General features: G+C 38.0%; 1 protein-coding gene across 1 annotated transcript in view; it reads right to left on the minus strand.

Moving 5' to 3' along the window:
• Nucleotides 1-23,728, minus strand: part of TLL1 (tolloid like 1) — a 107,383-nt gene that overhangs the window by 40,719 nt on the left and 42,936 nt on the right. The window contains exons 2-10 of the mRNA XM_058657471.1: nt 19,861-19,971; nt 15,979-16,059; nt 14,356-14,508; nt 13,753-13,870; nt 13,117-13,295; nt 11,659-11,764; nt 6,091-6,215; nt 3,797-3,912; nt 1,744-1,846 (exon numbers count right to left, since the gene is read on the minus strand). Coding sequence (XP_058513454.1) covers nt 1,744-1,846; nt 3,797-3,912; nt 6,091-6,215; nt 11,659-11,764; nt 13,117-13,295; nt 13,753-13,870; nt 14,356-14,508; nt 15,979-16,059; nt 19,861-19,971 — 1,092 coding nt within the window. The remainder of the gene's footprint in view (nt 1-1,743; nt 1,847-3,796; nt 3,913-6,090; nt 6,216-11,658; nt 11,765-13,116; nt 13,296-13,752; nt 13,871-14,355; nt 14,509-15,978; nt 16,060-19,860; nt 19,972-23,728) is intronic.

A 23,728-nucleotide genomic window follows, 5' to 3' on the forward strand; every position in this document is an offset into this window, starting at 1 on the left:
TTGCGCTCTAAGTTTCTGCATGATGAGAAAAATGACTAATAAATCTGACAAAATACATATGAAACAATCCTACAGACTTATTACAATGTTATTAATTTTTCTGTGTCTTGCGAAAATGGTCAGAAACAGTTTAATATGTGGGGAATGCTAACTGACTTGAGCAAAGCAAATCCCACTAACAGCTAAGAGGTGGAAAAAAAACTTCATAAATTACAAAATCGATTAGAGGCAAGTAACACAGAGCAGCACTTAAAGTGAAGTGTGCACGAAAATGGCCAGAAATTTCCCTATGCAGTCAGTTCTGGGAGGTATGCAGTGGGATGAGGTGTATGAGTCTAACACCTTTCCAGGGATTCCGTAACCCAATGCTACATCCTTCGGAGGAAGCCGAGGAAGAAACGGAAGGGAGGAGGAGCGGGGGTGGAGGGGTCTGCACATGGAAACCTTACACACTAAGCTAGCTGGGCAGACCACTGCACACCAAACCCTATAATGTAGATGTTGCTCTTAGAAGACTGATTCCCACATATTATCTCTGGATATTATTTTTCAATAGGAGTTTAACAAAATACTTTTTTTGGAAGGTGCATACCTATATAACAAATTGCTTCACACAGCCTGAAAATTAAATGTAAAGAAATTGCTTCCCTCAGTCTGACTTGCTGAGTTGCTGTAAACAAGCCTTTCTGTTTCCTTCTTTTTCAAACATTTCTGAAGTAAGTCTCCTGGACTTACCCAGGCTGCTATTGCTTCTAATATGTGTGTCCACTCAGCGAGTTTTAGAGAAAGATCTGCAGAGCACACAACACAACTGAGCACAGCTACCTCTAAAAATAAAAGGAGAAGTTGCAATATCTAGACACAAGATTCAGAGAGGGCAGACACTCCCACCCTCAAAACGCCTCTCACTTTTCAGTAATGCAACAGCCACAGTAGCCTGCACATGCGAGTCAACAGTGCGGTTTGTGGTTAAATGTTGGCAGCAGACTTTGGTGAGCACCAAATCTGAGCTACAATTTATGAGGCAAACTCTAAATGCCTCCCAGGCACAGAAAAGCTCTGAGAGGCAAAATCATGACAGTTTCAGAAAGAATGAACGTGCTTGGTATGGCAAACCACCCATTAAATGTCATTGAGAGCTCAGTCTACTATATGAGCAGAGTACACACAGCACATACATACGAAATGTATCAGTTTCTTGATCACAATTTTGTTATTTAGTTTTCATGTACTTATTTGACAGGCATAGAGACAGGGAAAAGAGAAACCGAGATGGGCAGACCATGATTGCTCTCATCCACCGGTTCAGCCCCAAATGGCTACAAAGCAACAGGCCCAGAACACAGTCCAGGTCTCTCCACGACTCAGAAGACACACCTAAGCCGTCACCTGCTGCCTCCCAGCGTGCATCAAGGCAGAATCCAGAGCTAGGCACACTCCTGTGGTGTGTAGGCATCCCTTCAGGCGTCTTACAGGGTAGGACAAACACTAGCCCCAAGCTGTGATTTCTAAATCACTGGAGGACCAGCCACAGTACATGAGAAAGCTATTGTCATCAGGCTCAGAAACCCTGCTCTATCTCACCAGCTGTTAGAGCTTAACCTAACTAACTGAGTTTAAATTCATCTGCTCAATTATCTGTTTTTGAGTATTCTGCATATGTTTGTAGAAAGCTATACTGTCATTAAACATGACCACATTGTAACTCTAAGGTGACTCCAGGCAGAATCCCCTTTCTCTTACCAAGTAGGGGTGACTTTCTCCAGTACCCGTCTCTTACTTCGATGTAGTCGTACCAGCACAAGCTACTCTTATACAGGTCCATCGTGGTGAAATTTAAAACAATCTGCAAAATGGGGGCAAACAGAGTAAGACTCATTATGACTCCATGGGATGGTCTGATTTCTAGACAGCAGGAACACAAGGCTACCTGCAAGCATGCTCCCTGTCTTATATTGCTGCAGAGAGAAGAATCATCAAGACAGACAGATGAAAAGTTCAAGGGGCTGGCTGTCTACAAGTCTCCAGAGAAAGATAAATCAATGAATTTATCGTCAGCACAATTAAGAGATTGACTTCCTAAACATATTCCGTTGGTACCTTAAAAAGGGTCAATTAGAAAAATTTACCCTTTCTTGTGCTAAGGCTAAGAAAAATACAAATCTTTTCAATGAATCTGATATTGTTAAACAACTTTTCAGGGGAAGGGAGAGAGATTGGAATCAAGAGGAGAAAGGTAAAATAGCTCATGGGACTCCAGCCAGCAGCAGCCCTGATAAATAAAATCAACTCGGTAGGGTGAATGTAGTTTCCTTTTCCAGAAACAAGACTCCAAGAGGGTGGATCAGTGATCCGGAACCCACACAGCACATGTGAATCTCATCTGCATTATTTTTTTAAAATAGGCTTTTACTGTATTCACCCTCTTTCTATGTTGTCTATCGCTGCTTTTGTTCGATCTGTTAGAAATAATTATTTGCAATAAAGGCAACACCTTCCAGAAGAGCAAAATTGACAATATGCCATTTGCAGAAAACTGCAAATATGGAGGTCTGATATACCTGATTATGCAGGATTTGTTCAGCTCTGGAAGTGCATTATATTAAAGGTTAAAAATTGCATCATTTCCTAAACCTAGAAATTACTCTTCAGGTTGTAGCTTCTCCATTCTTCTTATTAATTAGCAGTCACCCTGCAGGTTTATTATACCAGAATTAAATCATTAGGATTTGGTAGGGTGATGTGGACAAAGTCATACATGAGCTATGTGCATTATTATTTTCACATAAATATCAGGAATATTCACAACATAAACCTTGAAGTAATATCTAAAATGAATAAAACACTGATTCAGAATTGGGCATTGACCCTGGCAGCAGAAGTGCTTCTGGACCACAGTCTGTTTGCTGCCCCCTGGATGCACACGTAGGAGGAGCTTGGTCAGGAACAAAGTTGGCATCTCAGCCTGGCACTCTGCCGTGGGATGTGGGCTTCTTTAATCATGAGGACAAACACCCACCTTAGAATCGTACTTCTTCTCTGAGTGTTGAAAATATTCATCTTATTTTGGTGTCTAAAGCAGCTATAGTGGCTTTGTAAAAAGTTCATAGATAAGAATTCATATTTTTTCTTGAATTTTAAAAAATATTGAATTGAGAGATGAGAGAAAGGGGAGACAGAAAGAACAATAGCACCAATAACCTATTCGCCCCTTAAATACTCAACACATGACTACTGGTAGGAAGTTGAGAACTCAGCCAGGTCTCCCACCAGGGTCCCAGCTACTTGTACAATCACTGGGGCCTTCCAGGGTCTGCATTAGCAGACAGCTGGAGTCTGAAGGCAGAGCAGGGAACTGAACCAAGGCACATGAGGCAACACACAATCATTTTAGCTACTGGGTTAAACACAAACCCCTTCCAAAGAAAGGAGAGAGCGACAGCCTGAACTAGGAACTCCTGCCTAGAGTCCTACACGGGTGCTGTACATTCAAGGCCTAGAGCCATCACTGGCTCCTGCAGGGGGTGCATAGCTGGAGGCTGTCTCTGCGTTGCAGTCCAAAGCAGCAGCTTCACAGGCCAAGCCTTCCCCATGCAGTTCACCTCTGTCACCTGCACCTGCATTCTGAGAGCTCAGTGCTTGCCTTGCAGGAGACCGAAATCCAACAGAACCACCTCATCCTGGAACCATCAAGCCAGAATCATGGACAAGAGAAGGACACTGAGAGACAATGAACCTGGAGGGTATACCATGTCTCCTTTGAGACTAAAGTAAAGCCCTGAGTGGGAGCATCTACCTTTTCCCCCGGGGTCACCGACACTCTCCAGATGCAGTGTGTGTAAGAAGGGTAGCCGTTGGGGAATCCTGGGGAGGACAGGTTGCCGCTGGATTCTTGAAGGGTTTCACCACATGCTGAAAGGGAAAAAAGGAGACCAGGTCATTGCTTTGTTTTCACAAAGGACAAGAACATAATAAATAAATGCACAGTTGTGTGTGTGTGTGTGTGTGTGTGTGTGTGCTGTTTTGGTACTAGACTGGAGTTCATGCATTTCATAAAAGATTTTTTTCTAATTATTTTTATATCTATCCCTAGAGAATTCACTAAGAATCAATATATACACAAGTAACAATCTGACATTCATGAAGTTCTTGTTCATGAAAACCTTTCCCACTTAATCCCCAGCATCAGGGGGTTGAGGTGAATCTTCAGAATCTTGCCAACAACACCTACTTGCTATGTGTCCAGGGCCATATAACACATTCCCTAAATACAGCCAGTGTGAGTTGAAGCAAAGTTTCACAACAAGTATCATGTCAGGAATAAAAATCACCCATTGAAAATTAATGAGTTGCTAAATGTAAGTGGTATCAAAATGTTGCACACAAGGTTTTTCTTCATCATCATCAACAACAACAAAATAAAACATAAAGGCATCATGGAAGTTCTGAATTTTTCAAAAAGCTCTATCATCTATTTTCTATTAATCATACATAGAAAGTGCTAGAAAGTCAGATGGTAAATTTTCCTCTTAGTAAGCCTGGCTCATTCCAGGGATAATGTCATCCGCTATACTGCTTCAACATCTGTGTTGAGCGAGGACAGAGGGTCATCATCCATGGGCAGTGGGCATGCCTGCTGCTTATGAGACGCCTGCAATGAGCCCCGGGAGCCTCGGCTGCTTAAAATAGCAGCAATGATGGAATGATTCCATCATTGAAACGGTGTCTCTATCACCTTCACTCAACAATTTGCAAGTTAGTTCCTTCCCTCTGAAGGAGACGAGAATCAAACCTGAGATATTATCATATTCCATAGTCACCTCTCCTCTCCTCCAACACTCAATAAATTATACATGGTTCTTCCATCTGTATTAAATACAGAAATAAACGTAATGACTCTGAAAACATAGCACAGAGCTGTAAACAGTCTGTTGTGTTATAAATATTTATTCAGGAAAATAGACTGTGCTTGAACAATGGAATAAACTTAAAGTAGGAGTGAGCAATGTTTAATCTGATGAACAAGCAGATCAGAGTAAATTTAGAAGAAAATTAAATGCCCAAGGTCAAGAATGCATAATTCAGCACTATTCCATGAGTCATCCAGGACACTTGATACATGTAACATTGCATGAAGTCTTAGAAAAATGAAACTGATTAAGATTTTCCTAATGCAAACACTAAGTTTCCAAGTAGGACCATTTTAGATGCTTAACAGTGGCTTAGAATTTGACTGAGTTCAATGAGAAAGACTACAATTTTTATTCTGTAATAATTTAAAGCCCCAAGAAACCACTGAAAATTCTGTTACTGGATTTATTAAAATAATATTTAAAAATTAGATATTTAGCCCATCAACCCATACATATAACACTGCTCTAGTTAAAAAAAGGATATTCCCCCAAAACATGAAATATATAGTTAAGAAATTAAATAAATATATAAAGCAGTACATGCTTATCAGGCAATAAGTACAAACATCTATATTCAGGTTGTGGTTATCATTTGTGAATTCTTCTCAATAAATACATTTGGACAAAAGCTCAATATTGTTTGTCAACAGGAAAATGCAGATAAAAACCACAATTAGAGATCATCTCACTCCAGATAAAATTGCAATAACCAAAAAGATCAAGTAACAAATTTTGGCAAGGATGCCAAGAAAATAGAATCCTTACACACCATTGGTAGAGAAGAAAATCAGTACAGTCATTATGGTAAACAGTCTGAATCTTCCTGGTTAACCAGAAACAGATCTACGAAATGACTCGGCTATTTCACATCTGCATACAAATCCAAGAAAGATGAAATCAGCCTACCAAAGAGATACCTGAACGCCCATGGTATTGCAGCACTATCAATAGAAGTGCCAACTGAAGGATGCAGATAGACACAGTGGAATTATTCAGTCATTAGAAAGAATGAAATCCTGACAATTAGGAAAATTGATGGAATCGGGGTCATGTTCTGTGAAAGACGACAGATACAGAAAGACAAACACTGTACGTGCTGGCTTTCTTATGTGGTGGCTTATCCACTGCAAGGGCACACTCCTGCACACCACAGGCCTGTGTGTGTAGGGAGCAATACCTGGACATCGATACAGCTTTCTTGCCTGTGCAATATCTCCCTTGCTTAAACGTGTACGCTGACCAATGGCCGGACGTATGCCGTTATCATCGCGGGAGGGGAGAATGGTGTCCAGAAACATCCCCCTGAAAGAGAACAGAAACAAACCACACCTACGTTACCAAATCAAAGCTCATATCTTACTAACCAATATAAGGGTACTTCTTAAACTCAAGTCAAACAGGAAATATAGAGGGTGAGCTCTCTAGGTCATGTTTTCACAATCAGAATGCTATCATCAAAGTTAAAAAAGTGTATGTTAAATGTGGACGTCCAAGATGATACCCACTTGTTCCTTAGAAATCTGTACCATGTGTTTTGTATATAATCAACAAACTGAAGTCATGACTCTTCTTTCCATCTTCCAGATGACAGAATACTAGATTATATTCTAAATATTGCAGCATATGTTTAAAAACGGAAAAATGATATCAAGAGTTGCACAGGGCAGTATAAAAAAGAATTATACATTATTAACAATCTTTCATAGAGAAGTTGGTAACCAAGAAATCCCAATCAATGCCCTGCTGATGCTAAACTATGCCTACTGAGTTGTTTTTGACTTCAGGAAAGAATTGCTATTCTTCCTAATACATATCAACGAAAATTCTGATAATATTGCACTAAAGATACATCCTAACATTGCAAATGTACTTCTACCATTTATAACTTTAAAGGAAGGACTGAGATTTAAAAAAGAATGAAACCTGAGACTGTTCTGAGAGGCAGGGAATTATAGTGTGTGCATATGGATTTAAAAAAATCTATATAACAAAGAAGGAAATCTATAAAAATATTTTAAGTCATGAGGCCGGTGTGATGGCTCTCAAATGGCTAATCTTCTCCCTGCACCTGCTAGCATCCCATACATGCACCAGTTCATATCCTGCCTACTACACTTCCCATCCAGTTCCCTGGTTGTGGCCTGGGAAAGCAGTAGAGAATGGGCCAAAGCCTTGGCAATCTGCACCAGTGTGGAAGATCTGGAAGAAGCTCCTCGTTTCTGGTTGCAAATAGCTCAGCCCTGGCCATTGTGCTCATTTGATAAGTGACCCAGCAGATGGAAGATCTTGCTTTTTGTCTGTCCTCTTTTCTGTAAATCTGTCTTTCCAATAAAAATAAATATATCTTTAAAAATATTTAAACAATAAGTTTGTAAAACATTTTTAAACATTTTCCTTAATCTCAGAGGCAGAGAGAAAGACAGAGAAAGTTGGCATCCACTGATTCACTCCTCAAATGCATGCAACTTGGAGGGTGAAATTGGGAACTGGGAAACCAACCTAAGACTCCCATGTGAGTAACCGCAACCCAATCAATTTAACCATCACAGTTGCCTTTAAGCATGCAAATTAGTTGGAAGTTGGAATCAGAATCCAAAGCCAGTGAGTGAACCCAGATTCGCAGATGTGGCATGTCACACTGTGGCTGGCTACTTAACTCCAGGACAAACGCCCACCCTGTAAAATAGCTTTTAAAGCGGTGCAATGCAGAGACTTTCCTCTTCAAAATTCATAACACATTCCTCTGCAAGTTAGAAGAATAATATTTGAAGTTCCACTTATTCCTTCCTTCAGGAAACATTTATTAAGCACTGTGTTAGATCTGGATTTACAACAATAAGCAGAACTAACAAAAAGATCACCCTTTCTGATTGTAACATCTGAAAGTGAGGAGACAGACATTAAAATGAAAGACTGACAACTTGAGTAGTGATCAGCACTTTGGAGAAAAATAAAAGTGAGAACATGATTATCAACTGCACAGAGAGGTGTGGTCTTCAAAGGGGTGATCAAACAAAAACTCTCCTAAAAGTTGACACTCACTCTAGCCAAACAGGAAGCAAAGCAGGGCAGGACAACATGACTACCTGCCAGCAGAGAGTCCCCAGAGAGAAAGAACCACCTGCAGATGTGAGAACTGTTGAAATGTTTGAGCACTGGCCAGATAATTTGGTTCCCTGGAGGACAACTGCTAATTTGTAGAAAGATAGTAAACAGAATACCAGCGCACATTTATGACTAATTACCCTAGCTTCTGAGTAAACAGAGCAGTACTGCTAGTCAACCTGGAGAACTCAAATGCCACAGCTATAACTCTTTAAATACAGTCTATATATACGTACAGTTTATGTATGTATCTATGTGTGAGTGTGTGTACTATAAATATACTGCTTCTGCCATGAAGATAGAGAAGCGGAGACTAAAGATTTATGGGGAATTGATCATTGCAAGCAAGAGCTGGCAAGTATTTAATAAGATGCAATCCAGGAAGACCAGTGTAATTGGAAAGGGAAGTTGAGTTACAAGGTAACATTGAGAACCATTTCTCAAGATGCTGCATGGATCAACAGACATGAAGTGGGGAAACTGAAATAAATGAAGTGCTAAAACCTCTGCAGTCATTCAGTGCTGCTATTGGCTGCTTTGCATTTCTATTTCCAAAAATAAGTAGGCCATCTTTGGGAAGTTTCATTCTTTAAGCTTTCCAAAGGGATTCAATATCTTGAATAGGTTAATGACATCTTGGAGTGGATATATGTGAGCCCAGCCAGTGTAATGATGAAATCTGACTCATTCTGTCTACTGAGGGAACATCTTTTCCATCCTAAAGGGGTTAATCATTCATCCTTTTCCTTGCTTTGTGGGCAGGAAATTAACCACTCTCTTTCTCCAAGTCTTGGCCATTGAACAAGAAAGGCTGTTGTAAGATTTCCTCAAGGAGGCATTATCAATAGGCCACAGACAAATCATACTGGGGTTCACTTTTAATAGCCATTCTTCATGTTTAGTCGTGTTAAAACAGCAAATGAATTAGTCTTGCAAAGCTGTAGAACTCTTCTTTTAATGAAAACAGTTTGCAAGCATTTATCTTACAAAATCCATGACTCTGAAGGCCTTATAGATTCAAATTTCTTCCCGCATTGATTTTCTAAATCTATTCCACGGGCTACATTCATGGAAACAGCTGTAACCATTATGGAGTCCATGGCAAAATATAAAACTTTAAATACAAAGGACAACATCTTATGATTATCTCACTGATGTACAGAAAGCATTTCACAAGAGTCCACATCCTTTCATGATTAACACTCCACAAAGTTGAAAAAGAATCCACCTGAGTATAATGAAAGCCACGTGTAAAAAGCCCAGAGCTAACATCATACTCAACAGTGAAAAACAAAGCTTTGCTTCTAAAATCAGTAATAAGAAAAGGATGCCCACCCTCACCACTTCTGTTCAGCATGGTATGAGAGTTTACGGCCAACGTAACTAGGCAAGAAGTTAGAGAAAGGGGGGAAAGGTGGGGTAGGAGAATGGGAAGGAAGAGCAAAAAGAACAGGGAAATGAAGAGAAAGAAGAGGGGGTGGAGCAAGAAGATGAAGAAGCAGCAGTAGAAGAGGCTTTGGCTTTATTTGCAGATGACAGGTTCTTATACACAGAATATCCCCAACGACCCACAATAAACTGTTAGAACTGCTAAACCATCTCAGCCTTCTTCATGTGTACAAAGACAACTGTCTTGTGTTTCAACATTGCTGGAGCATTTTTAGTTGTAACAGTTAATTTTGGCCTGGGCCAGATCTGGCGATTTCTGCTGTCTTGAGACCTTGAGACTGTTGCCATTTTGACAAAAAATCTCACACTCTCTGTCCCTTTCCCTGTAACTTTGCCTTTCAAATAAATAAATAAAACTTCAAAATTTTAAAGTAGAACTACCATATGATCCAGCGATTCCAAGACAATTTAGATAAGCCAGAAAACAGGGTCTCGGAGAGTCAGTTACACACTCACGTCTCATAGCAGCACCATGCACAATTTCCAATAAGTGGAACCAACCCAAGTGCCCATGGATGATTGAAGGCACAAAGAAAGCATGGTTATACAATGAAGTATAGTCATAATTATTATAGAAAGAAATCTTGTCATATGCTATAGGCTGCGTGAACCGGGAGAAAATAATGCTAAGAGAAATATGGGGAAAGAACCAAAACAAAAAGTGGAAACAGGACAGAACACACTTCAGTGAAGACGCATCGCTGCGCAGGACAGACACAGTGCAGAATCCTCCTGCACGATGTGGCAGCTCCTGATCCCAAACAATCATGCTTCAGCTCAGCTCTAGATAACAGAGCTCAGCAGCACGAAAGAGATGACTTGTCAACTTGGACCAATACTCACTGGCTACACGTCTCTATGGAAAATTCCACTCTAAGAACTGGTTCAAATATAAAGTTTTATTACTCCTTATGAATAATTTCAGGCTAAATTTCTGGTTGCATTTTCTTAGCAAAATATAAGTTCAAATTCCAGAAACAGCAAGCATCTGGATAGCTGCTACAGTTACTATAGTTGAATATATATATTATACATACATATACACACACACATATATATGTGTATATATATATATATATATATACTTCAGAGAGAATGATTTTTAAAATACAAAGAAAGAGTTTTCAAAAACTTCACGGAAAATGTGCATTATGAACAAACTGTATGAAGTTTAAGGCACTCTAACAACAACAAAATAAACTTATCTTTTAATTCCATATTCCTATTAAGTTTTCAAAGTACAATGCACAAAGTTTTTTCCAAGTTTAGATTCTTATAAAAGAATGATTCTTAAATGCATGGCCTCATTTACACATCTTCCTCTATATTTCACCAAATTTATTTTATTGAAAACTGGAATAAATTCGACTTTCTTCTTTCCTCCCTCACCCTGCCTTTAAAAATAGCTGTGAGAAGGACATACTGGGCAACAGAAGGAGTTGTAATGGGCACAGATGTGTAAACTGAGCCTGATCGTGCCAAGCGAATGGAAGAGTTTAATGGTTTCACAGTTCCAGATGACATCATCTGTCATCTGGCAACCTGTTCCTGGATGCCATCATCTTTAGAATGAAGTAGATCAAAACCCAAACTTATTTCACTCTTTACAAAGTGTATTTGGTGAATGAAAGAATCTTAAGTTTAATAAACAAAGAAGGATAAGTGTGAACTGTGTGAAGAAAAGTGTCTTCCTGACATGTTCCTGTAGGATTCATGGAGTGGTGTCCTTTTTTTGAGTATAAGTGATGCTGGAGCAACAAAAAACAGACAGTATCCAACCCAGGCTGCATGCAGAGTGTAACATTCCAGCTCAGAGACCAAGTGGACCATCTGATTTAGTAATCTCTGATTCTAGTTACACAATGCTGTGGCAATTTAAAACACAGGATGGTTTGCTGGTTATTTTTAACTGAAATTTGTAAATTAGCTTAAATATAGAAATATGCAAATTTTTCGTGATATGTTCATTATTACTTTAAACGTCTATGTTTGCTAGGAAATGCCATAAGGTATTTTGAATATGTCTTAAAAGTATGTTATTGGATATGATCTTTTTTTGTTGTTGCTTTACTTCTTCCAAAACGAAACAACATTTGAAAGGAGTTCTGGTTCTAACAGGAAGCAGAGCTTTGTGAGGAGCCATATAAGAGAAAGGAATTAAAAGTCAAAAAGTATAACCTGAGAGTCCAACCTTGAGAAGGTGTTCCTGGCGTAGTGCATGATGCTGTCAAAGTCGTACTCCTCTCCAAGCGAGTTCACTTCCCCGGGCTCCATCTTGAGGAAGTTGTACTCCTGACCTAGGAACCAGGGAAAACGAAACCTCAAACCCTTAACCGACACAGCGAAGGGCAGTACTGTCCTGCTCTTTGGAGCAGACTTACATCTGCTCTTCCTTAAACGACCCATCTCCTTGCTGCTCACTGAGTCCAGCGTGTGCCGTGAGCAGAGGTCGTCATGCTAAGCTCACACGGAAAGAGCAATGTAAGATCGGTTTGATGACTTAACTTCTGTGAAAACTTTGTCTGTAAAACCAAAGTTTGTATACTCTTTTACTATCCCCTAATATTAATTTCTTTAACATCTCTGTTTTCCTCTCAAGATTTCCCACTTTTCGACGCCACCTGAATTCCTCACTTGCCTTCCCTTTGTGTCCTTTATGAACATCATTTAAAGGCTTCTCAAAAAAGATGCTACATCTATATCTTTTGTTTTTACAAAAGTGCCATTTAGCACAGTATAGAAGTAGAAGATACCTAGAGTAACAGAGATTGTTATTTCAAAATAAAACAACACGTGGTGATTTGAAAAAAAAAAAAGATGCTAAATAAAATCATTATTTGTCCGTCTCTTATCAATGTTTTCTACTTAATTACATTTTTGTCATTTATTGTTTGGCCTAAAAACAAACTTTTGAAGCTTTCCCTCACATGATGATGCTATTCTTAAAATATTTGTGAAGGGTGATTCTTTCTCTTGCCCTCTGCTATGCAAATGGAGAACCTGCTAAGACAAAAGCATATTACCTTACCAGAAAATTGTAAACAAAAAGATAGTTTCCTTTTTTGGCAATTGGAATGATTCATTTTATGAAAGTTATAGTGAAACCTATCAAAAGCTCTCTAAAGAGGTTATTATCATGCAATGATGTTAGAGAAAATGGGGTTACTTACAAATTGCATTTCAGCTACTGGAATACTATGCAGTATTTGACTATAGCGCAGTCACATTTAAGAGGAAAATTTCAAATATACTGTTTCAACTATTCTGGGAATGATTCATTTCACTGGATTTTTCTCTAAAATTGTACTCGGTAAAACAAAAATTCTTACGGTAGTAGTGCATTTAATGATAACCCTCAGGCCTTTTATAAGTCCCCAGGGCATATACTACAGAATTAAGTACCAAAACTGCTGAAACTAAAATATAACATGCATTTATGGTTCATTAATTCACAGCAAATCTTAGAAAGCAGAGAAATTCAGAAATAAAGCAGCCAAATCTTGAAAAAGAAACTAAAGAAACACATGAATGTTCAAATCTCTGGGGAAAACATTAAAATATGAACATAACAGAAGTAGTGTTGAATGGAGAGAGACGTTCTTTCTATCTGGTTTGACACAATCGTTTGGTTACCTACGAAAGCTCTCACCTGGCTGGATGTTTTCTCTTATGATGGTCACATGGTTATCTCGATCCGGTCGTGTGTGCTCATGCCAGAAGCCTATCACGTGACCCAATTCATGAACAACAATTCCAAATTTATCGCAGTTCTTGCCAATGGAGATTGCCTGAGGTCCATTCCCTCGTCGACCCACATAGGAACAGCACCTACAACACAGCAGAAAGTGCGGACAAGGAGCCAGTGTGGGGAAACTGTGATGAGCTTTCAAGTCTAGCTCACCTGGAAGCTGAGCTCTCTTTCCCTCGTGACCAGCCCTAACCTTTGGCATCCTTGTAAATCTATGTTCAGTTAACACTTCCAAACAATCAACGAAGTGGTTTGGGGATTACATATTATAGGGTATACCATAAGTCATCTTCAGAAGTGTTCAGCAAAGAAATCACAAATCATGACATGACTGGTTGTGTACATGCAAACAGTAGGCATCATTTCAAAAATTTTGCACAAATATTTTAATTGCTTTTGACAGTTTTTTGAGGTCTTATGTAACATTCAAGACCTTTGTGACCAAAATACAAAGCACATATTATAAAACAAAAACAATGGGTTTTCTTTCTTTATTTTTTCCTAAACTTACTTAAGTCATTTCCTGGCTCTACTTACCCACAAGGCCTATAGGTGAAAACAATGTAACTCTCTTCATCAGTTCTTTCAATGAAAGTCACACACGTGTGCTTTTCCCAGTGTCTCATGGCCTGCTTGAACATGGCTCGCTGGCTGCCTGGAAAGATTGTGGGTTATTACTACAAGTGTGCCCAGCCCCGAGAGGAGCGCATTCAGGGCGTGGCTGAACCACACGGAATGCCACTGCTGCCATCATCCTGAGACCTTGTAGCACCACAAACGAGTCACTGTTGAGCACAGCACTCATTCTACAATCAGAAGCTGCGTGTTCATTATCTCTGCAAATATGTGTGGACAAGGTTCTAGAAACGGGACATTCTTTCTGTCAGTGGACAAGAGATGGGTCCCCCGATTGCATGAGCACAGTTGAAAGTCCGTGTAAAAGCCAGAACAGAACTGTAGGCTCTTAGACAAGGCTCCATTTATTATTTTTAATTCAAAGACTAATAACCGAGGTTAATGGAGTATTTCTGCCAGTATGATTTAATACCATTGTTTTGACATTCATATTTTATAAAAATATACAATCTGCACAACAGCTTTCCATTCTCCATCAAGGTCAGCATTCTGAGGGGACCTTACCAGTGAAGTTGCCTCCTATCACGTACGGGATCACGCCTCCAGGCCAGATTCTCTCAGTTCTTGAGGTGGCAGCTCTGGGTACTCGGTTCTTCTCATTCGGCCCTGAGGATTTGGGAAGCACTTTTCCCTTCACTGTGCTGTTTTGTTCCAAGCCTGCAGTGACATTTAAAACATTGTGTGAAACAGAAATCCAGGTCAGGGAATCATTTACCTCTTAAAGGACAAAGACTAAAATGTCTTGTTTACATATCTGAATAAATATGCCTGGAATCAAGATGCAGTAAAGAAAAAAATAAAACTTCAGTGATTTTACATTCTTGGAAAGAGCATTAAAATGTCTAAATATTTCACATCAAAACACTATTTGTTGATACCCTGAATAAACTTTAATGAATCTATGGACAACACCTAATAGCAAACAAAACTTAGACCACAGAAAAATTGTTTATGCTTGCAACTTTCCTACTTCACTTTCACTATACATATACGAAATAAAATCTATATTGCTTATAAGTGCTGTATGATACTCAAACCAGTCTTATTCAAGAGAAACTTCCCATCTTTTGAATAAGATTGAGATTCTGTACAAAAGCTTAGAATTATGAGTTTTACATGGGATAGATGTAAAATCAAATCACATCAAGACAAATGTGGTCCTGGCCCACCCGAGGCCCTGCACTCTCTCCATGTTAACTCCAACTTAGAGACTAGCACAAAACGCACGCTATTTCCGACTAGCGTCCAAGTTGGAAGTGATTTACCTTTTCCCAATATTTATCTACACGAGAAGCAGAAGGTCAAAGAGAGAGAGAAGCAGATCAAGAGATTTCATCCACTAGAGACTCGCCAAAGGCCAGCAACACCAGAGTACCACTGGAGTCAAAGCCGGAAAGGAAGAACTCAGCCAGTCTCCCACATGTGGGCCAGGACCCGCGTCCTGGAGCTGTAATCTGCCGCCCCTCTAGAGATGCACTAACAGGAAGCCAGGATTAGGGCTCCAGCTGGAACTTGACCTCAGGCTCTGCAGAAGGGCACGTGGCCCTTCCAACAGCTAGGCTAATTGCCCACTCCCTCGGGGCTTTCACTTTTTCTTAGTGCCTTTCATAATATTTTTTGTTCTTTTCAAATTTGCGCACTTTTTTTTTTATTCAACTATTACCATTGATGAAAAAGTTTATTGCCTAGTTAGTACCACAACATGACAAATACGGAATGTCTCTAACACATCGGTTTTTACAATATTCTGGAGAAAAACATCTTTCTTTGGGACAATAAGAAGCCAAAAGTGTGTACTTTAAGTGCTTAGTAATTCACCACTTTAAGAGCTATTAAGACGTGAGCAATGAAGAGACAGCTTTTACAAAAACATTCATCTCTACAAAAAATGGAAATAACTGCTAATAAATAACATATACACTAATTATAAAATCAGAATTTAATTTCCCGAGTTATCTTTTCCTGACCGTACAAAAACATTTCATATTTTCCAGTAACCTCATAAATCAATTGATAAGCAGAATTTTTCCAAAACAGTTATTTATGACTCTTCAATTTCAGTCCAACTTTGAGAATGGTACTTATGGGCTGTCAAGTGAATGACTGCAGCTTTAAGTGCTGATATACCAGAGCCAATTCTTCTTATCCTGTCTATAAGCTGGTACAGGGCCCCGCGTTTCTTCGAAATCGCATGATCTCCAAGTCCACCTTAAAGAACAAACAAAAAAAAAATCAGTGAAATTACATTTAGTAAACTTTAGAAATCATTGCAAATAAATAACAGTAACAGAGAAGACTGATGTTTTCGTTTAAACATCTTCATGTGATATGGAAATAGTATATGTATGAAATATCCATAAATCTTTGCAGACAGTGAAAGTTCTATAGCAACAAATGCTGGCAACTATAAAAGGGGAGGAGGAGACTCGGAGAGCAGTGTAAATGACTTTATTAGGACAATGAGACAATTGAACCATTTACTGCTGACATGGGACATTTTTCTTCACTGTGACCTTGGCATTCCGTTGAGTTCTGCAGATGACAGCAAGGGTCTTTGCTCTGCTGGTTGCATTCCAGCTTCCAGCTCTTACCCCCATGCAAACTTCAGATTTTCAGAGGCCAAACTGAGAAGTGGAAATAAGAACACTAGAAAACTAAATATGAGTTGCAACTTCTGCTCCAAAGTTTTCTCCAAAACTTAAATCTTTTAAAAATTATATCAGATTTTATAATATAGTCAAGTGGATCTTGAAAAATAATTTGTCTATAAAAATCAATAATAAATCTTTAGAAAAAAATCACAAGAATTTAAAAAATAACATTGACCAGCTATAAAATACAGTCTGTTTTGTTATTTAATTTGAAAAAAATTATGAAAATAGATGTGAAGAATTTGGTCACAAAAAAAAGGAAGAATACAGAAACAAAGAAATGTATATTCTTGAAATTTTACAGAAAGGAATTAGAAAAAGAGGGTTTTTGTAATAAATCAAAAACATAATATTTAACAAGAATTCAAGCTCCATGATTGTTAACGTGGGACCTCCCTATGATGGCATGGACAGTTCATCACCTATTTGTCTTAAGTTCTTAATAGAAACATAAGTACAATCAGTAGTGACATTACTAGAACAAATGAAGATGAATTTATACAACATTTGAGGGTCTGATTTGTTTGTGGAGTCTCGAAGGCCTGGGATCCATGAACAAAGCAAGCTTTTCAAACTTTGAACTATTTCCTTCCAATCCCTGTTATCCTATAAAATTACCGTGAAAACCTAATTTCCTAAATCGGAAATGAAATTATTCATAAGATCTATTACCATGTAAGTCCCTTAAAGAAAAATTCATGTAAGACCTTACAAGGCAAGTAGCTTTGAGTGCTCGTTCAGTGGCTAAGAACCTACTACGTGGTTTGCACCACATGGTCACATCTGTGCTGCATGTCTTGAGAAACATTTTTGAAATTTTTCATTGAAAATTCTAGAAAGATGAGGTAATACTTAAGCATACTCATTCCTAAGCAGTTACAAGAAACATTTTTAAAGTATGGCATCTGTGTATTTAAAATGACCATTATGTAGCAAGTATATTTATGTTAGATGGGTCTGAAACAGATATAAATAGGTTTATATGGGAGCTAATCATGAGAAAAAGAAAAGGTTTTTGTTAATATTATAATAATGATAAAGATGAGACTAATCACAGAATTGAAAAAGTAAAATTTCAAGTAGTGATAACATGTCTAATAATATTGTTAGCGATTTAGAAAAATTCTAATTTCTGTGTAGGTAATTCATTGAAAAGAAAAAAGAATAATAATTATGCACATGTTTGAAAACAAAATAGAAATTACAAATTAAAGTTTGATGGGAAGAGGCATAAATTTTGAAATTATAAAGTCAGAAATACAGTCAAATTAGTATAAATTACTAGGAAAGTATAAAGAAATGAAGCACACTTTTACGCTAAAATTAAAAACTTTCAAATGTCTACCTTTCACAGTATAATATGTTCTTTTCCATGTGCTTAAAATAGTGTTATATTTGTTCTAATTAATACAGTCTCAGAGTTAACTTGAAAATGATAGAATTAAGTAATGATATTCAAATCGTAAATCACAAAAAAATGAATGCTTACAGAGATGGAAGCTAATTAAAATTTGAATAGGTGCTGAACATGCGGCTTAAATAAATGTAGAACTTTTCCGAGCGACACACTGCTGTCTTACACAGAACAAGTGTCGCCATGTCAGTGCAGGCGTGGCACAGAAACTGGAGAGTGCCAACAGACAAACTCTATAGGAAGACACCATCCGTGATTCCACTGCGAGACTTGGCCCTGTGTGTATATATCTCATTAAAGACAGTCAGTGTAAATAATGAAGCCCAAACACATCGGTTTTAGTAATATGTTATTATTCTGGACAAATTCCTTAGAGTTCATCTTGCATGTTTCTTAACTAACTGTCTTGGTTGTGATAATAGTAGCATTTTGATTATACAAGATCCTTCTTATTCTTAGTGCGTGCTAAGCTAGCTAACACTGAAGTATTTTCTATAATTATTTTCATACTGTAGGTTTATGGTGCACGAATACATGAATACACACACATACACACAGAGAGAAAATATAATGAACTGACATTACTAAAATGACATTAGTAAAATAAAATTTACTACACTGATTTTCCCTGAACTGACCCAGCAACTTTTCCATATGCTGAAAATCCATAACAATGACACTAACGAAAGTAAAAATCAGGTAAAGAAATACTGACAAGAGCCTGCCTGGCGCAATGGCTCAATTAGGCAAATATTGCACTTATAAGCCCCGGGATCCCATATGGGCACTGGTTCAAATCCTGGCTGATCCACTATCCATCCAGCTTCCTGCCTGTGGCCTGGGAAATCAGCCAATGAATGGCCCAAAGCCTTGGGACCCTGCACCCACATCGGAGACCTGGATAAAGCTCCTGGCTTCTGGGTTATGATAGGCTCAGCTCCAGCAGTTGTGACTGCTTGGGGATTGAGCAAGCAGATGGAAGATCTTTCTCTGTCTCTCCTCTCTGTAAATCTAACTTTCCAATACAAATAAGTAAACCATTTAAAAAATTGACATCTAGTAAAAAGTCTTTAGTCTTTATATTTCTGCTAGTTACAAGAGAGTACATATTTTATTTACCATAAATAGAAGAAAATAAAAATAGTGAAGGTAATAACCATAAATGCAATAAGATCAAAAAGCATTATTCTAAATAAATGTTGGGGATGTAACTAGGAAAAGAAATGTTAACTTTCCTACTTTGCAATTTTTCTCCAAAATGCAACTCAGAATAAAAATACTAACAAGACAATAGAAAGAATGCTTTAATTTTACTAAAATATTTTAAAAGTATTGTAGGCATAATTGAATATGTTCAAACAATCAAAAAATTAAATGTTACAGTTTTCATAAAAAATTGATATAGACAACAATGCAGATGTAGATAAATCCTTCTCAACAAGTCAGTATGTTTTTTAGAATAATTTACACTTTGAAGGTAAGAGTGATTTACATTCTGCAACTGAATTTCCAAGCAAATGGAAAACAACCAACTATGGTGATTGAGAACATGAGATTTGACCTTTCTCAGAACTGAATTCTAGTGCTGACTCAGCCACTTCTTGACCCTGACTGTATGACTATGAGAACAAGAAACCATGTCCTCCCTTGTAAATCACAACAATATTAACACTCTCATAGTGTTGTTACAGCGTTCAAATAATTCACATATGCAGATGATCAGAGCTAGTTCTGCTACAGAGCTAACACATACAACATGCTCACTAAATTAATGAGTAAGGTGAAAACTATGAGTAGAAACTAAGTCTCTTAATAAGCTAATTGGTGTGCAAAAAACCACAGTTGGTCTGTGGGACATGAAAAATGATCCAGAGAAGCTACAACATTTTAAAAGGAATAATTCCTGTAACATGAATACAAACTGAATGAAGCCATCAGCCTTACCTGTGGCATGTGCCAACTGTCCAAAAGGGTTCTGCGTCAGGTCAATGGTCCTATCTATTTGGAAGATATTTAAATCTTCATCCTCTAAGGCAATGTCACCCCAAAATACAGCTGCAAAAGGAAAGCTGAATTAGAATGTAAAATATTTCAGAGTGAAATAATTGCAAACACAATTAATTAGGGGAAAAAAATTTCTATTTGTATGGAAATATGACCTAGAGACAGACATCTTTACAGAGCAACTAGGACTTAATTTAAGCACCAGTTACCAAGGAAATTTAAGCCATCGTATAAGAGCACTACACCTACTTTGAGGTCCTTGATTTATGGAGGAGGGGAAGTGATTCTTGAAAAAAGAAACCATGTATCATGAGGTGATCTGTAAATGTCAATATGTGAAAATCCAATAAGCTCTACATACTAGTTATCGTAATGATCATACTTATTTGCTTTCCCAACACCACTGTATGAATGTATCAATGTTTTCCTCTATTTGTGTACGTCAATACAGATGGGTATAAAAAGTCCATGATTATTATTTGGTATTCTAGACACTGCCCCACTGAAATATGCCATGTAAATGACAATATAGCATTCTTTCCCCTCTTTCATGATCACTGTCATAAATCCATTTGTGATGTTAGTATCCCAACTTTGAAGATGGCATTTACATATGTATGTATATAATACCTATATATGAAGTGAATATGGCAGAACGTTAAAATGTATGCAGTTTTAACATATATTTATTTGTTTAAGAGTCCAGAGGTCTTTCACTTTTCTTTCCCTTGTTATGCCATGAATCCTCAAGGATGGGCTCCAGCAGGCTCCTTCCAATCGGTTCTGACAAAGTGTGCTGCTCTGGGCGGAGCTTCCGCTGGACCCAGGTACCTTTTGCTGCGGCTTCTTTCTTTTGCTGATCCTTCACTTGTTTCAGGAAATTTTCTTGGCTCTTAGAGTGTTTAATATGCTCAATACACACATTTAAACTCTTGGCAAGATTCTTGCTCTTGATTTGTTTACAACTGTGCCAACAGCATGCTGGGTAACACTGCAGACTCTTCAGTTTTGCCATGGTTAACACTTATGGGCATTCCTTTTGGACAATACCCATTCCCTTGATGTCTGCAATGTCACCTTTCTTGTAAGCGCACGTGTGTGGCCAAAGGACCAGCTGCATGTTCCCTAAGAGGCCTGGAGTAATGGGTAGTGTAATGGGTGCCTCTCCTCATTTCCTTTGTGTTCGTCATCTTAGTGAATTCCTGGAAGTTGGCGGTTCCAGCCGAAATTCTTAAATATAAATATATTTAAAACAAAAATCTGATGAGAATGACTGCATGTTCTGTGGATCTTGTGACCCTCAGTAAGTCTTCACTGATGGGTAAGAGTCGTAATAATCATGACCCGTATGCTAGGACTGCTTGGTTAAAGTGAGGTGCCATCACAAAAAGACACTGTCAGTATAGTTCACCCATGAATGCTGCTTTTCCCTAAAGGTGACATGCCTTTAGAATCTCTGCAAAGTGGACACTTAACTACCAAAAGAAAACGTATTTAATCCAAAGCTTGGTGTCGGGCTTTTGATGCTCAGTAACAACCCACGCATTGCCCAGCTATCAGGAACCTCAGAGTCAGTGTGTTGGACCTGGAAAGCCAATTGGCTCTGAGTTTACACCTGCTGTGCTGCTTCAGAAAACAAAGCGATGTACGTCCTTGTGAAATCATGGGAGAATTCATTTGTAACTAATATGCAAACTTATTTCAAGGTCAGAAATACACATTAGCCTCCTTGACCAACCAACTGGTCAATCCTGCCAGATGTCAAAACACAGTAACTTCAGTAAACACACAAAACCTGAGGCAGAGAATAACTTAACCAAGAGACAATAAAACAATGACAATGGTCCAGACTTTTGAAATATTTATTTTTGACCCAGGTTTATAAATGTTCTTTCTTCTTTTAAAGCCAAGACAGAAAATAGAAAACTACTCTAAAAGGTTTACAAAGTGACATGCTCCAAGCTTTTCAAATGATCATTTTATACTGGATGAACATTTTAGTATATAGGAATTTTTAGAGCTATAAAACATTAATTAAGAAAATTAACTTCTGAAATGTAAAAACCAATCTTAACAATGTATTCTTTAAACTTCTTGTAACACTTCGTCACACTGAAATCTCTCATGAGGTAAGATAGGATTAGATTTAGGTGAAAATCTAGAAAGGAAGAAAACAGAGTTTGGTTCATGTTCAACATAAGAAAAAAAATCATGAAGACTAGAGGACTAGACTCCTTCATCCTTCCCTTCTTTCCCACTGAAAACAGAATGTCAGTTTACTGAAGTTGAGATGTTTACTATCTGTATGGTCATAAAAAAATCACAAAGCGCATACAGAATAGAGTGGCTCAGAGGTTAATGCCTGAAATCGAACCCTGATTCTAACCAGTTTCATACCTGCAGCAGAAACCATGAATTCTCTGATGCCTTAAAGCTGGGCATCCAAAAAAGTCAAGGGGTCTTCAATCAGTTCACAGAAAAATGTATGTTATGAAAAAAATATGCAGCAGTTTCAAATCTTTGCACAAAAACAAGCGTCTCTCCCAGTTCTGTCGTCTGCAAAGTTATTGAAGTCCCATAAAACACAACTGGGCTCATGAAACATTTTGCGCATTACAATACTGAACTTGCTGGTTTTCATAAATATTCATTTCATACTGTCCTGAAAGATTTAATTTACAACTGGCATATGTGTTACTACGCAAAAAGTTCTGGCCAGCAACTGGCAGAGACTCAGCCAGTCTTCCTTTTTCTGGTACAGCAGTAAGCAGACAGAAAAATTGTGTTTCTGTAGCTTTCATTTGCATAGCAACCACAGTCATCGGGACGAAATGCATACTCCCTGACAGCAGGTCTGCAGAGCACCCTAGGTCCTACATGGTCAACTCCCCATTATCACACATGATCGTCACTATCAGCATCGTTAGGAGCACCGATTTTTTTTTTCTGCAAGAATGAACTTCTACTCTACTCTGAATCAGCTGGTTGAATTAAATAAGGAGGCATTCAGGCAAGAAAAATGAGTGTTGTCAGTACTACAAGTCATGTAATTAAAGTAGCACCAGTGAAATAAAATTCCAATGTGTTTCAGATTTGTGTTTTCTTGAAGTGATTTTTCACATGCAGTAGGATTCCTGTCCTGAATTGTTACAGCAAACACAGATCAGCAGTCCAAACATAAATCACTTCACAGAAGCAAAGGTGCTCCTTCCATGGAGAAGAAAAGGCTAGCTGGGACTTACAAGGAGATGAGAAAGGTCTGGAATACACAACCCCACTTTATTAGTCACATTATTTTTTTAAACTAACTTCAAAAAATAGTTTGGCAGTTCTGCCTATATCATAGACTGCTCAAGAAGAAAACCAAGTATTTATTTGAAAATCAGAAACACAGACTGACCAAGGTAACTCATTTATGTGCAGTCATGATTCACTGTTGGCCATATATGTCATTAAGCCTCAATATTGTAAATAAGGAAAAACAGATTTTAGAATTTTCAACATATCCTGTAGTTTATAAAATACATAATTTCTTTTAATACAGGCTGCAGTTGCAGGTTTCCTTAACTAATTTCTTTCTAAACCTAAATGTTCTATTTCTGTATGTTAAGACATGGTGATTATACATTAGTAAACAATGTAGTGATGTACCTTGTATATATAACAATGTACCTTAATTGTACACACAATGTATGCTGATTAAAGTGGAGTCTTATATATATTTGATGTTTAGTCACAAGGAGATACATACACTCATAAAGTCTGCTTTAGAGTCTTTCCTTTTCCTTTCTATCTGGTATTTTTTATT

The sequence above is a fragment of the Ochotona princeps genome, chromosome 32 (genome assembly GCF_030435755.1).
Source record: "Ochotona princeps isolate mOchPri1 chromosome 32, mOchPri1.hap1, whole genome shotgun sequence".
NCBI lineage: Eukaryota > Metazoa > Chordata > Mammalia > Lagomorpha > Ochotonidae > Ochotona > Ochotona princeps.